General features: G+C 38.0%; 1 protein-coding gene across 6 annotated transcripts in view; it reads left to right on the forward strand.

Annotated features, from left to right (window-relative positions):
* TRPC3 (transient receptor potential cation channel subfamily C member 3) overlaps positions 1 to 16,245 on the forward strand; it is a 73,627-nt gene that overhangs the window by 22,587 nt on the left and 34,795 nt on the right. For all 6 annotated transcript variants that reach the window (XM_053901278.1, XM_019418946.2, XM_053901280.1 and 3 more), the window contains exons 3-5: positions 3,505 to 3,693; positions 12,640 to 12,804; positions 15,529 to 15,745. In XM_053901278.1, coding sequence (XP_053757253.1) covers positions 3,505 to 3,693; positions 12,640 to 12,804; positions 15,529 to 15,745 — 571 coding nt within the window. The remainder of the gene's footprint in view (positions 1 to 3,504; positions 3,694 to 12,639; positions 12,805 to 15,528; positions 15,746 to 16,245) is intronic.

Here is a 16,245-nt window from a genome sequence, read left to right on the forward strand (position 1 = left end):
TAGTCATTTATTAAGCTGTGAGAATACAAAGTGAAATTTCTTAATTCTGAGTCAATAATGCACTTTATTTTTTTTAAAAAGAGGGCATTTGCCTTCCTTGTGCCTCAGTTTTCTTCTCTTTAAATTAGAAAAGCAATTTTAATTTACATCATAGTAGGGCTGTGAGGAAGAGGTAAATAAATATAACCAAAATCACTACAGCAAAAAGCAGGATGATACTCTAGGAGTCAGCTGGTTGTATAGACCTCTTATTTTACAAATGAAAAAACAAAAGCTATAGCCAAGGACCCATCTGCTAAGCCTAGATTTAGGTGCCTTGGGTCCCAGACCTAGATATTCTATCTAATGTGCTGTACCTGATAACATGGATGTATTTTTATAGTACCTCATGTGTACCATGCTCTAAGCAATTAATCCTCCTAGCAGCAATATTAGGTTGGCTTATTCTCATCAGAGAAGCTAAGTAAATCCCACAGGATCCTACAGCTAGTAAGTGGTGGAAGAAGTATTTGAACCCAGTAAATCTGGCTTCAGATTTCTGCTTTTAAGCACTACACTAGCCTGCTCCTTTTGTTATTAGGGAAAGGATCTGATAGAACCAAGCCTGCTTAGAGTTGAATTTCAATTTTTGTTTTATTTCAAAAAAAATTTTAAAGTTTATCCATTTTTTTTCAGAGACAGAGACAGAAAGTGAGGTGGGGAGGGGCAGAGAGAGAGGGAGACCCAGAATCTGAAGCAGGCTGCAGGCTCTGAGCTGTCAGCACAGAGCCTGACATGAGGCTCCAACTCATGAACTGCAAGATCATGACCTGAGCTGAAGTCAGACACTTAACTGACTGATCTACCCAGGCGCCCCTCAATTGTTCTTTTAAGGATAAAAAGGGATTGAGATGATAACTACAAACATTAAAATAAGTTGCTGAAATCTGTGGACAGGCTGCCACAGGGACCAAGCATCATTGTTTTTCCCCTGGCTTGAGCAGGTCCTCAGGGTTTTGAGTTCCCGCTCTGTAAAGAAAGTAGCAGGGCCATCTGGTAACTTTGTGGAGAGCTATGGTATTGGAAGAGTGGCATAATGAACATGATTAAGCAAAACTAAGAGAAAATTACTAGAAAATGCAGATCAGACAAATGGTCTGAGTTGTGAAGGAACATGAGACAGGCCCTCGTGGTAGAACTAAAATAGTCACCTTGTGGTGCAGTGCAGACTGTTGCTAGTTTCCTTTGCAACTGAGAAAAGCTGTCTTTAGCTGGAGCTCTCCATCTTTCCCTGGGAGCCCCACATATATTGATAAAGTGGTATCCCATGACCACAATAAAAGAAATTCTCATTATCTCCAGCTGTGATTATTTTCCGCACTTGGGCAATACACTTCTTCGAGCAGGAAATGTTTACATTGTTAGGAAGACAAAGTGTTGTTTTTGCAACTTGTATGATTACCAGTTTTTGTTTCTTCACTGATGTTTCAGTGGATGTGAACAAACCACACGACTTTAAGATGAGACAATTTATAGATTATGATTTAAAAAAAAATTAATGTTTATTTTTGACAGAGAGAGGGAGACAGAGGATCCCAAGTGGGCTCTGTGCTGACAGAGAGACACGCAGGCCTCCGACCCAGAAAGTATGAATTAGAACTGAGATCGTGACCTGAGTCAAAGTCAGGTACTTAACTGACTGAGCCACCCAGGCACCCCAGATTATGATTTTTAAAAACAATGAGTTATGGTTTATGTATTACTACAGAAGCAGTTATTAAGTTTCTTCAAGCATTGAAATAGTCTCTCTTTTTTCTGATCAGTGAAGAAATGGTCATCCAATGTTGCTCCAAATCTTATAGAACAGTCTGAACTGAAGAGTAACATGAGGAAATTTCATCTAAAAAAAAAAAAAATGTGTTAAAAGGGAAGCTTTATATGGAAACAGACATGGATTTAATACTTCTGGGTGCTACAATAAAATATTTCATTAGTCTTTCAGGAATGAAAGTCAGATGGATATTTAACTGACATTCTGCATAGAAACCAGAGACTGAATGTTTTATTAATTTTATCAGTTGCATGGTACCAACTTGAATGGAAACCAAAGATTGAAGTTTTATTCATTTTATTCTCTTATTAGGGGAAAAGGATTAACTCTAACTGTTCCTTATCTGAATTTCTGATATCTGAAATGGAAACTATTATAGTCTATGTAGCCTTTAAACAGTCTTTCTTCTTTTAGTTGGTGATGTGATTTTTGCCCATGAAATCAATTGTGTATTTGAGGGAAAAAATTCAAATTCTTCATGTCTTTTTTTTTTTTCAGTAGGATTTTGGGAAGCCCAGAAATACTGCTATGCTAAGATTACTTAGTTATTAGACATTTACAGTATCTCAGAACATATTGAAGAATTCTATTTTCCTCAAGTGTGCCAAATTAAATTATCATCTGGTTAACTTTCTTAATGGGCTAAAACTTAGTGAAAGCCATAGAGGTGGAACTGGGGTTTCTGAAAGTAAGATGCTTTCCCAAGAGATGGTCATTGATACCTTGACTGGAACCAAGGGGCCAGAAATAGAACTCCATTCAGAAGGTAACAGGAAATGCTGCCAAGTGACTTCCTTATACCAGTCCATGGCGCTATATAAATATGCTAATGAAATTAAAGATTCACAGATTATTTTTAGCAAGGTGTTAGTTCCAGTGGCCTGGAAATTTTCTCTCAGGTATTGGTATTCTGCAACCCTTGAGAATTCAATTACATATAATCAGACATTTCTCTCCTTCCAGTTCTGCAGGACATGATAATGTGCCCTTCAGACAAACAAGGAAAAATACCTCCTCTCCAGGTTGGCTCCTGTCCATCTCTTTACATTCACTATAAATCAGTCGTCCTCAGATGTAAATGTGTATCAGAAACACATGGAGAGCGTGTTTACACAGATTGCTGAGCTCTTTCTTCAGTTTCTAAATAGGAACATCTGAGATGGGGTCAGAGAATTGACATTGCTCACACATGTCCAGGTGCTCTTGCCGCCGCTGGTTTGAGGATTACGCTTTGAGAAGCTGTGTCCCCAGCAAGGCAAGGGATGGTATAAACTGAACAAATGATTTTCACATATAGTCCATCTTCTATATCAGATTGCCGCCTTAGAAAATTTACCATTTAAACCAATTTTCATAACAGGAATTGTTTTGTTTCAGCTTTAAGGAAACTATTGTTTATCTGCATAAGAGAGCTCGAAGTCTTTTTGATCCTTTGCTCTGTCAGCATTAGCATTTAGCCAACATCTCTTAATACAAGCCAGGGACCAACGTGCATACCATTCACAGAGCTGTCTGATATGGTTGGGCGGGTTGCGGAAGGTATTGGCTAAGAGGGTGTATGGGGGCAAATCCGGCCTGTATCTAACCGACAATTCTACCCAGAAGAAGGGACCTTTTTTTGTAATTCGCAAAAACTCTAAATACTTTTCATTGAATTAAAACAAACTCCTTGAATTTAAACCTCTCATTCTTAGAATGACTACCGGAAGCTCTCCATGCAATGTAAAGACTTTGTAGTGGGTGTGCTGGATCTTTGCCGAGACTCAGAAGAGGTAGAAGCCATTCTGAATGGAGATCTGGAATCAGCAGAGCCCCTAGAGGTACACAGGCATAAAGCTTCACTGAGTCGTGTCAAACTTGCTATTAAGTATGAAGTCAAAAAGGTAAGTGGCCTACTTTTATCCAGCACCATATCAACTATGCCATAATCCCAGGAAATTTTTTTAAATAATAAAAATAAATGTTACTGATAATAGATTTTTTTTTTCTTCATGAAAGAGATTGAGTGAAATGTGGTAAAGTTGTGAGTCAAATATCTAGCTTCTGTGATCCTTTCCACTTTTTGTCTGCTGCAAGACCTTGAATAAGTCATAAACCTTCTCTAAACTTCAATTTTCTCCTATAAAAGGAGGATCATACCTCTTACCCGTCTCAGGGTTTTGATGCAATTTCAGTGGATTAAGACATGCAAAAGAATTTTGTGAACCACTCGTAATGCAATTAAAAATAATAAAATGTTATTTGTATACATTTTTGTAAGGCACTGTTACACTGTCATGCTAATCCTTGTGACAAGCCTATGTTATCCAATTCCCCTATAATAGGTAAAATAGATGATGAGATTTCTTTTCTACAAGGAAACTGAGGTTTGCCAAACTTAAATGTTATGTCTAAGGTCACACAGCTGTGAATACCAGAAATAAGATTTATGATTACTTTTTTACTCTGGTATTTCAAATAAACTTAAGTGTATGTATTTGCTGCTTGTATGGGGCTTTTAAATAATCCATGAAAATTGTAGCTATGATGTTTTACTGTAATAAAAATCTCAGTTATCTAGAATCTAACAGCTTTTATATATTAGATAAATAATTATACAGACACACACACACATATATATGTTGTATTTTAAGAGAACTGATAAATCACCAAAAGTAAGCTGTTAACAGGAATAGATCTGATTTTATGAACTGGTTAATCATGTATCACTGAATGTTCTGTCCTCTGTGCATGGTGCTTAAGAGGGCAGGCCCTGGAGCCAGTTTGCAGGGGTTCAAGTCCTGAGTTAACCACGTGTTCCCTATGTGACCATGGGATAGTCACCCAACCAGGCCAAGCCTCAGTCTTCTTGTTAGTGAAGTAGGGACCACAATAGCAACTACGTTTTCGGTTGTTTGATGATTATAAGAGCTAATGCACATAATTAGCACAGGTATAGTACATGGTGATTATTCAACATGTATGAGCTAGTAACATTTCTACATTATGAAAATTCATTCTCAGGATGATGACTCTTAAGCAAGTTTAGCTTTAGTCATCAAACACAAATTTCATGTTCACTGTGTTTGTTCCAGTCCATTGTAGCAGACTATAGCTAATTTAGGCCGAAAGTAAGGGATATGAGGAGACTCACAGATTCACGGGGGGAGGTGGAAGAACAAGCTTATCTAAGCTGTGCTTCCGGAAACCTTACTCAGAACCAGGCCCAGAACTCAGGTCTGCACATGTGCCTCTGACCTGTGGAACCTAGGCATGTACTGGCACCCTAGCAGTAAGTGAGCATGAGGAGATCTTTCTCTCTTTCCTTTTCTCCGTGTGTGTGTGCACACTCCACAAAGTGGAGAACTTCCACATCTAGTGTTCACAAGGTTTTAGCCAGCTATTAACCACAGATCTCTCCTCAACTTAAAAAGACAGGGAAATGTGAAGATTCTTAGTTAATACTGATGTAAAATAACTTTTCAAGGAATTATCAGTTAAAAGTAAATTGGCTCGACTGCCTTCCTCCTAGAGCATTTCTTTCTTTTTTTTTTTTTTAGTTTTTATTTTTAATTCCAGTTAACACACAGTGTTATATTAGCTCCAGTGTATAATTTAGGGATTCAACACTTACGTACAACACCCACTTATGCTTATGAGGAGTGCCCTCTTTAATCCCCATCACCTATTTTAACCATCCCCCCCACCCTCCCCTCTGGTGAACATCAGTTCTCTATAGTTAAGAGTTTGTTTTTTGGTTTTCCTCTCTCTCTTTTTTCCCTTTGCTTGTTTGTTTTGTCTCTTAAACTCCACATATGAATGAAATCATTTGGTATTTGTCTTTCTCTAGAGAATTCTTGCTAGTTGAGGTTTTGCTATATTGAAGGAAAAAAGATAATACTGAATAAGATTAATATTAAACCATTTTTAGAAAACTGTCTGGACATTTATTCACAAATCTTAAAGTACACATCTCTTTTCTTTAGCACCTGAGAGGAGAGAATTGATTTCAGTTGTCACTGGTTCTTTATCATTGCTTTGAAAGTGTCATATTAGCAGAGACAGCTCATCTGTAGATGGGCTTCTTTGAACCAAACTGTCTTGAGACAGTGAATGTCTTCCTGGCATGTTAATTTTAAATAAATTGATGTATAGCTTATTATGTATGAGGTGTCATTAATAATAAATTTGCTATCAGTCAGCTACTGCCAGGAAACAACAAAAAGTGCATTTGAAACTGAAAGGATATTTAGGGCTTTGCAGGTATTTCTGGGTTCATTTGTTTTGTGATATAAAGGGAGTATTGATTCAACTTTTTGACTTAGAAGCTTCACTCAATTAATGTATACAAAAATTTATTCTAGAATGTCCCCCAAAGCCCCACTTCTCCCTTTCTTTTTCTCTCTCCAAGATGTCCTTCATTCTTCACTCAACATTTACATGTCTCCATTTAGCAAAGAGAAAAGATGCCCATCCCTGCTGGTGCTTCCTTTTTCCTTTATCTCATTTCTGGTTCCTAAGTAAAACCACTTCTTGGGTTACAATGATGTGTGAACCCTACCGACACTGAGGTAGTCTACAGCTACATGCAAGGCATTGGGATTTCAAAATATATGTTATGTTTTTCCCTCTTGATAACATAATAAATTTATATTCAAATGAACTCATAATTCCACCAAGGAAACTAGTTTTTTGTAACAGCTGTTTCCCATAAGAGACTCAAAGTCTCTTTTGCTATGTGCTCAAGATCTCCTCCCAGCTCTGGGTCTGGGATTACTGGCTTCTTTCTGGCCTCATAGTTCCCAGAGCTCAGTCTTCCCTGGGAATCACACCACGAGGTTACCCAGGCCTTAGAGAGCTCAATGGCAGTTAGTCAAGAAAATGAAAATATGGAAGACCTGAATGGGAGAGATCTGAACATGAATTTAATATTTATGGGAGAAAGAACTTTCTAATATGAAAGCAGTTGAAGAAATAACAAAGCAAAAGTGTAAACAATTTAACCACATACAACTTAAAACCTCTGTACACAGAAAGATCATAAAAAAGAGCAAAGTGAGAAAGGTATAATTTCTCAATTCTGACTTGTCAAGGATTGATAATCTACAAAGAGCTCATACAAATTTTTAAGAAAAATTTCTAGAGCCCTATAGAAAAATAAGCAAAGGGCATGAATAGGCAATTCACAGAAAATTTAAATGGATAGCAAGCCTATTTAAAAATTTTAAACTCTCGGGGCGCCTGGGTGGCTCAGTCGGTTGGGCGGCCGACTTCGGCTCAGGTCATGATCTCGCGGTCCGTGAGTTCGAGCCCCGCGTCGGGCTCTGTGCTGACAGCTCAGAGCCTGGAGCCTGTTTCAGATTCTGTGTCTCCCTCTCTCTGACCCTCCCCCGTTCATGCTTTGTCTCTCTCTGTCTCAAAAATAAAATAAATAAATGTTAAAAAAAAAATTAAAAATTTTAAACCCTCTAGTAATAAATGCATCCTAATATACAAATACCATTTCCCCTCTCTCAAATTATTAAAGAATAGAAAATTCATACTCTCAATTCTGTTGGTGAAATGGGCAATCTTATGCGACTAGTGGGGAACAAATAATAATGTGTTCTCTATCAGGGAATGGATTTATAGATCATTCATCTCAGAATCATTTCTGAGGAGTTTCTAAGGTAAATAATAAAACTGGAAAGATAGTAAATTTTATTACTGTTTGTAGAGCTACCCATGTTATTCTACAAAAGAGAATGGAATAGATCAAAAGATGAAATTTTTTGAAATGAGTACAAGAAAATTAACTTTTAGACAAAAATGTCATTTTCCTGTTTGAATAATGGATTATTTACCTTTCCCAAAAAGCTCTGAGTTTTTTTTTTTTTTATGTTCTAATTTATTTTTGAGATAGAGAAACAGAGCATGAGCATGAGCGGGGGAGAGGCAAAGAGGCAGGGATGTACAGAATCCGAAGCAGGCTCCAGGCTCTGAGTTGTCAGCACAGACCCTGATGTGGGGCTCGAACCCACGGGTCATGAGTTCATGACCTGAGCCACCCAGGCACCCCTAAAAGCTCTGTGTTTTAATTCTGTCTTTACCTCTGTCTTCTCTGCAACTTGAGGATGAACATCAATCCCTTCCCTCAATAGAAATAATGAGAGCTTTACTAAGCTATTCTAAGAAAGTCCTTGACAAAGATAAAGGATACTAGAAGTTGATAGACTATCGATCTGGAAAACCATGCTGTTGAGAAAGAGAATTTCCTGACTTCTTCTTTGCTCTTATTTTCTCCATGGTGGGATTAGATTTAACTATAGAAACATCACCTAGAAAAGAGACACATGGTGGTGCCTCGGTGGCTCAGTCAGTGAGTGTCTGACTTCGGCTCAGGTCATGATCTTCCAGTTCATGAATTTGAGCCCCACATTGGACCGTGCTGTCAGCATGGAGCCCTCTTTAGATCCCCTATCCCCGTCTCTCTACTCCTCCCCTACTTGCACATGCGTGTGTGCACTCTCTCTCTCTCAAAACATTAAAAAAGAGAGACTTGCAGCAACATATACACATAAAATTATCCACTATGAATGAAGAAAGTGTGGTTTCCTTAATTCCAAACATTGAGCATTGCAATGAGAATGCTAAATATCCTGCAGAGACCTTGGGTGCGGTGCAGGTGCTGGCCAGCCTGTCCTGAATCCCACACTGTATAGCCTCTTGGCCAGGTTTGTGCCCAGCACTGAGAAAGAACAGAATATTGTGCACTCAGTGGGTTCAAAATCCAGAAAACTTACACACTGTAAGTTTTCAGTTTATATTTCACAACTCAAAAAACTTTAAAAAGAAATTGAATGATGTAGCTTTTATTCACAGCAGCATTTTAAATTGTATGAACTGTGCCTTCAACAATGTCATTAAAAACAAAAACAGAGTGTTCCTAACATGTTTTTGTACAACAGTATTTCCATGAAGATAGTTCTTGTAAAGGCTGATTTGATAATAAGACAATGTAACATGAAATTTTTTTTAAGTTGAAAATTATCTCATGGTTTTCCATTAACCTGCCCTGATTACTGGTTCAGTTTACAATCTGTTAGTCATTTGGCACGGGAAAAAAATGTTTGTTCTCAATGCTACAATAGTTTTGTTCCATTGAAAGATTGAGATTTTCTTATGTGTCAAGCATTCTCCCTTTAAATCAGAACACCTCAAATAAAGGCATTATTTTTGTAATGATTTCAATTTGCTGGTCCACTGAAGTTGGGAAATAGCATACAAATTTTATCCAACTGGCTATGACTGGACTGACAGCACAAGAGGTTTTTTTAGAAGGTAAACAATTTTAAGATATAAAGGTCACTGCCCTATTTTGAAGTCATTGAAAAGAGAAAAACTCATCTCCTAGAGGGATTAACTCTTTTGCCCTCACTTGTTACTGTTGTATTGATTTTATTATTTTTTAAAAATGTTCCTTGTGTACTTGCATTAGGATTTTAAATTATTAGAGGAAAATATCCATTTGTATTTTCTTGTGAATTGAAAGGAATGAACAGATACCATAGGCTGGTGTATTACTATCTCAAGAAGAGAGTAGAATTAATAATATAGGAAATATACCTTTAAGCTGAATTTTATTTATTTATTTATTTATTTATTTTTATTTATTTTTGGGACAGAGAGAGACAGAGCATGAACGGGGGAGGGGCAGAGAGAGAGGGAGACACAGAATCGGAAACAGGCTCCAGGCTCCGAGCCATCAGCCCAGAGCCTGACGCGGGGCTCGAACTCACGGACCGCGAGATCGTGACCTGGCTGAAGTCGGACGCTTAACCGACTGCGCCACCCAGGCGCCCCTTTAAGCTGAATTTTAAAGTGTAACAACTAAACTGCAGACACCACAGTTTTGGCTAATATTTAACATATATTAGGGTTTTGTACTATATTGTACAAGTCACAATGGGTCAAATATTGATCATTATATAATACCATATGGGAATGATTGATTTCCACCAAGTCTTTAAGGGCTGTATAACCCTTATACAATGTAATTCATGCCATAAAGCACATCTTCAAAGTTGAAGATTAACTGGAGGAGGAGGAGCAAGGAGAGGAAGCCATATTGCAACATTAATATTTTTGTCCTTAAGAGGTTAAAACCTAAGAAAGAAAGGCCGGACACTCAAAAGGGAAATTTGTCCATCAATTTTACATGGGTACACGTCCACCTGTCTCTTAACTTCATAGGGATTTTCTGTCCTGCAGAAAGCCTTGGCCTATAAAAAAGTGCATGTTGACTTCCTAAGCGACAATCTAATTTGATGATATCATCTCCACTGTAGATTTCTCTGAATGCACTGTTCCCCATCCTAAGCTGAGCCTAGCTGGAGTCATAGGACTGCTTTTTATTTGCATCTGTCCAAATGTAAACCCTCCAACTTTCAAATTAGTATTATTTTAGTTTTTTTAGTTTTTTAATGTTTATTTATTTTTGAGAGACAGAAAGCACAAGTGGGGTAGGGGCAGAGAAGGAGACACAGAATTGGAAGCAGGCTCCAGGCTCCGAGCTGTCAGCACAGAGCCTGATGCAGGGCTTGAACCCACAAACCGTGAGATCATGACTTGAGATGAAGTTGGAGGCTTAACCGACTGAGCCACCCAGGTGCCCCTCAAATTAGTACTATTTTAAATGTTGATTATTTATCTTGGCAAGCATAAGAAGTCTGTCTCCATTTTTTCCCCACATTTATGGAGAGCTTACTGTGTGCTGTAGAACAGGAATCCCTAATCACTTAATGTGCACTGATGCTTCCATTTTCACCTTCTTCTACCAAATGCCTAACAGAGTGCCTGATTCATAGGAAGAGCTTACAACATTTTGAAGAGTGAATGAATGAATGGTACATTTAGGAACTCAGAGGGGATAAGGATTTAACACAGAAGGAGGGGTAAAGCAGAAGGAAATGATTCAGTAGAGTACAGGGGCAGAAGTGGAAGTTTGGCAAAGTTCTCAACAAGAATCCTAGAAACTTGTCACAAAGATTCCAGGGCTTTCAACCTTGATCATATTTTATCATGAGTTCAAATAATGACTGTATTGATCAAAAATCAGAACTTTGAAAGAGTAACAGAATCTTGAGTCTGGAAAGGAGTTCTAATACAGACTTAGCAGCTAGCAATGACCAGTGAGCTTTAGGACCTGGGACTTTTATAATTGAATTGAAAGAAACTTCTAAGGTAAAATCTGCTTTTTCACATTGAACTCATTAAGCTAGAAAAGATAGCATCCTCTTTATAGTACTTTAAATCTCCCAAATCCTACCAGTTTGTATTGTTGAAATAAGTTCAGTGAAGTACTTCAAATCTAATATTTGTAAATTCATCTTACCACTTCTGCCAGCAGGTGTCAAGAGCCCCTTGTGCCCTGTGGCACAGCAGTCACCAGAGTGATCATCAGTGGACTTCCCGGAGGGCAATGCACATAGGGGCAAAAGTGGGGGGTTAGGGGAAATTGCATCTCTGCTGTCTACGCTGGGGGATGAGGTTTTATTTTTTTAATTTTATTAATTTTTTTTTAATTAGAAGAGCTAATGGGAAACAATACACCAGTAAGTGGAAACCCATTAATTTCCTTATAGGTGTGGTATTTATTGGTAATTAGCCGAATAACTTGAGGAATTGCCTGGAGTTGCTAAGAATCATTAAGATCATTAACTAGAACTTGATCAAAGATGAACCCTTCACATAGTAGGAACTGAGCTGCCTTCCTTGCCTCTAAGAGTTTGTAAAAACATTTCATGAGTACTTCTTAACAGGTTCATTGTTATTGTTCTGTTTTTCAGAAGATAATGATACCTTGATTTTTGCGTTGCTAAACACTCTTTAAAAATATATGTAAGCTGGCACTCATAGTTGATTTGTGAATGACCCTGAATAATCTCCAAGCCTGGGCAAAGTGCACCTGGCCATTCAAAGACAGGCATATCCAGCCACAAATGGGCACCTGTTAGGGTAGGGACCTTTTTACATGAGCCTGACTACAAATACATTTTGCTACCTGAACAAGGACAGGACTTTAGCAAAATCCCAGTCCATCAGAATAGATGCTGGCAGATGATTTAGCAAAGTCAGATGGCAACAAAATAGAATAAAATGGCAGGGCTGAAGTAAGTATAATGTGCTCAGTTTTCCTGGTTACAATTGTAGTTACAAAAGAACTGTTGGAGATAATTTTTTTTTTAACCTGTGATAGAGGCAGCAATAAAAAGAGGACAGATTACTGAAATAGAAAGGAAGGGACATTTGCTGCCAGTGCCTGGAGGCAGTGTAAGTGCGAACCAAGCAGAATTCTTGCAGATTCATTGGCTTTTTGCAGATCTTTGCAGTTTGCAGTGATAGTACATACGTATATGTATGTATATTTTTCATACATGTAGCACTTTAGGAATTACTTATGAAACTTAACACATTTCTTTTTTTAGCTATAGTCTAATATAAGCCAATTCTTTTCCATTTTGAACTGAACATAAGTAAGCTGGCAGACAAGATGGGACACATTTTCACAAAGGAAAGCATATGTCACCCAGATTATGGACAGGAATCTGTGTATTATGGAGAATTTCAATCAGAAAGAAATGTGATTAAGGATGATATCAATTTTGTGCTCTTGTTTCCACTTAAGTACTATTAGTTCTGAAGCAATTTTGGAAAATGGAGGGAAGGTAAAGGAAAATATTACCAGAACCCTCTAGTGCCTATATTCTGGAAAAGTGTACATTAATATCTTTAGGATTATGCATTCAGTAGTTGAGGTATCCCTAATGATAGTAACCTACCTCTTTCTCCCCCTCTCTTTCTGCCAACAGTTTGTGGCTCACCCCAACTGCCAGCAGCAGCTCTTGACAATCTGGTATGAGAACCTCTCAGGCCTGCGGGAACAGACCATAGCTATCAAGTGTCTGGTTGTGCTGGTGGTGGCCTTGGGCCTTCCATTTCTTGCCATCGGCTACTGGATTGCACCTTGCAGCAGGGTACATGTTTTTCTACATCCATTTCCTCCGTGGTTGGTGTGCTGTGTGTTTTGGGGATGAAGAAGGAAAAAGCTTCCTACTTAAGGCTCTTATCAGTTTTACCCTGAATGTTAATGCACTCAGGGACACAAGGTCTGCTTTTTAATGACTGGATCAATTCAAATAAGAGATGAAAAAGGATTTGGTACTTGTGGAATAGATCACATTTGAAGGCATATAATACTTAGGCTCTTAAGGTAAAATCCGCATGGTGGTCAAGAGGGAAAGCGGCTTGAGTGAAGTAGCACTTTTGCTGATTCTGTGGACAGCTTAATAAATCAAGAGCGTCAACTGAGTTGGCCTGCGTTTAGAACAGTCCTGTTGCAGTGGTGCCAAGGAAGTTAACCTGAGAACTGGAAAGGCAACTCATTGGAACCTGTCAAGAGATATGAGGCTCAGTGTATCAAGCACAGTCACGAACAGTGGTGTTAATTTAAAGAATTCAAGAAAGTGCATGCCAGGTTCCCCCCAGTCCCCTGCCTTTTGTTCCTTCAGAAGATTCTTAAAAAAAAAAAAAAAAAAAAAAAAAAGTAGAATTTGGGTTTGGGGTCTTTGGATTTTTTAGATTGTTTATGTTTAGTTTGCTTGAATCACTTTGTTCACTATCTTCATCCCTCTCTCAACTTGCTAGTATAGACTCAGTTTAATTGTGCCTAAGAGATCCTCTGAACAGGATATGGGAAGGCATACTAGTCATGCTAACAGGATCTGTATTAGGTTAATAAAGGGCACCGCCAGGGAGAATAAGCCGTTTTGAGGTCCTTTTAATCCTGCTTTTATATTCTGAGATCTGGTTTTGTTTAAATCAGAGGCAGTTTCAGGAAAAATGAGTCAAGGCCACTTACAATGATCCTGGAAATCCGTCACCTCTCTGGCTGCATAGTCTTCCTGGCAGAGTGAGTCCTGCTCTGCAGGCACCATACACGTGTGAACGTATTCATCCATCTCATTTCATTGTTGAGCTGCCCATGCAATTTAAGGCAGAAAGTTTGTCATTTTGATAAGGTTTGATGAGTTGACTAAGTTCCTTTGTTCTGTATCATGGAAAAGTACCTTACGATTCCTCAAATACATAAGCACTAAGGACTAAAATCTGTAAGTGATAAGAGAGCATGCATCAAAGCAAAAATCATTTCCCACACAAATAATTTCCCTTTCTGAGGGAAACGAATAGGAAAGTTGATGTTTCTAAGTGTTTGCCTCTTAGGACCGCTTAATCAGTGAAAACATGGAAGTCCATTCCTTTTTTCTCTTCACTTACAAAAGTGCAGCTAATAGTATAGTGAACTCTGTGTCCCCCAGAGAGGGGAAAGGACAGAATTGTTTCTGGAGCCCACATTTATACCTGCCACATACCACCGAAGACAACATAGCAAGAATCCCCCACGTATATCCTAGTTTCACGATAGGCATGCTGCTTTATTTTCATGTTCTTTAAAGTTTTAAAAGATCAGCCTTTATGAGAAACAGATTTGGAAACTCTCAAGAAATCACTGTGTGCTACGGATGAGCTACCCCAAATGTGCCTCTTTGCAGCTGCAGAACAGCACAGCAATATGTAAATGTGGTGTTTATTTTTCTATGTCTAATATGGAAAATATGACATTTGTCTGTCTGCATTCATGTTCAACTCCAGAAATGCTTAACATTCTTCGGTTATTTGTTGACATCAAATTAAGGTTCTGGACATGCAAAAACATTTGTTTGAAGTTGCCGTCTCTTAAATGTGAGCCTTGGTACTTTTTAAGGTCACAGACTGAGTTTGAAAGTTGGTTCTGAGTATGTAGACTAGAGAACTTATTTGATAAATCAACCAAATGTACCTTTTTCTTGGGCTACAGAAGCCCTTGGGACAGGCAGAATTGTTTTTCATTTCTACTAGAACATGGGGCTTGTAAGGACATTATATCACATGGGACTTTAAAGGAGTTACCTTAAAATAATTATGCTCTGAACTTCAGACATGCTTTTGTACTATTTATATGATTTTCCAAACTCAGGGCTGACTTAATTAAGTTAACCTACTTAGAGATTTTAATTATTGTATAACTCCTTCTTATTGAGGTAATAGTACATAAAATATTTATTTGATTCTAATATTATCTGCCTTTTTCATATCATACAAAGTACAAGTCGATTTCAAAAGACTTACAAGTGAGAACTAAAATTTACTTCTGTAGTAGTAAGGTTTTTAATATTCAAAGGCCTTGTTATGTGCTACAAACACATAATGTTTCAACTATAATGAATGAGTCTCTAAATTCATAACATTTCAATTGTAAAGCAATAAAGCATATGCACTACAATTTGGAGTTTCTTTTCCTAGGCTCTCAAAACCTAGACATGGATTGTGTGGTCTTTCGTGGAAAAATAAGAATAACCAACATATGCCTTGTGATTTTCAGAAATGCATCTGTGAATGCAGTGTTACCCCCCAAGATAAATTGGATATTTAGAAACAATGAAGCCTAAAGACTTCTTAAATAATTCTTGGAGGCAGCATTCCCTAAAAGGAGTGATTTTCATAATGTATAGCTCTTCACAAACAGAGGCAGAATTTTGAAGTTATTCTCATTTCATCTGTTTTTCTTTTACCCTGTATAATAATTTTCGTAAGTAGAAGCTGACATTTCCAAAATAAAAGTCTCGTCTTCGTCTTCTTTCTGTTTGTTTGTTGTACTACAGCTGGGGAAAATTCTGCGAAGCCCTTTCATGAAGTTTGTGGCACATGCTGCTTCTTTCATCATCTTCTTGGGCCTGCTTGTGTTCAATGCCTCAGACAGGTTCGAAGGCATCACCACGCTGCCAAACATCACTGTTATTGACTATCCCAAGCAGATCTTCAGGGTGAAAACCACTCAGTTCACTTGGACTGAGATGCTAATTATGGTCTGGGTTCTAGGTAAGCTTTCTATGTTAAGTATTTTAATTTCTACCAAACATTGTGTCTATATAACAATTGCCTTTTTTTTGTTTAATGTTTGTTTATTTTTGAGAGAGAGAGAGAGAGAGAGAGAGAGAGAGAGAGAGAGAGAGTGAGTGTGTGTGTGTGTGTGTACAAGCAGGGGAGGGGCAGGGGGAGAGAGACACAGAATCTGAAGCAGGCTCCAGGCTCTGAGCTGTCAGCACAGAGCCCGACACGGGGCTCAAACTCACAAACTACGAGATCATGACCTGAGCTGAAGTCAGGAGCTTAACCAACTGAGCCACCCAAGTGCCCCGATTGCCTTTTTTATTTAAAATGTTATTGTGCATTATGTGGTGACAACATTCTCATTGTAAGATAAGCAGTAGAACAAAATAATTGAATAATTTGAATACTAAAAGTTATCTCTTACCACTAAATAAAAATTTTGACGACTAACATGAACCCAATTATAAATATATCACATGTTTAACTTC

This window comes from Panthera pardus, unplaced genomic scaffold (assembly GCF_024362965.1).
Source record: "Panthera pardus isolate Hobbes unplaced genomic scaffold, ASM2436296v1 HiC_scaffold_13, whole genome shotgun sequence".
In the NCBI taxonomy this organism is placed as follows: domain Eukaryota; kingdom Metazoa; phylum Chordata; class Mammalia; order Carnivora; family Felidae; genus Panthera; species Panthera pardus.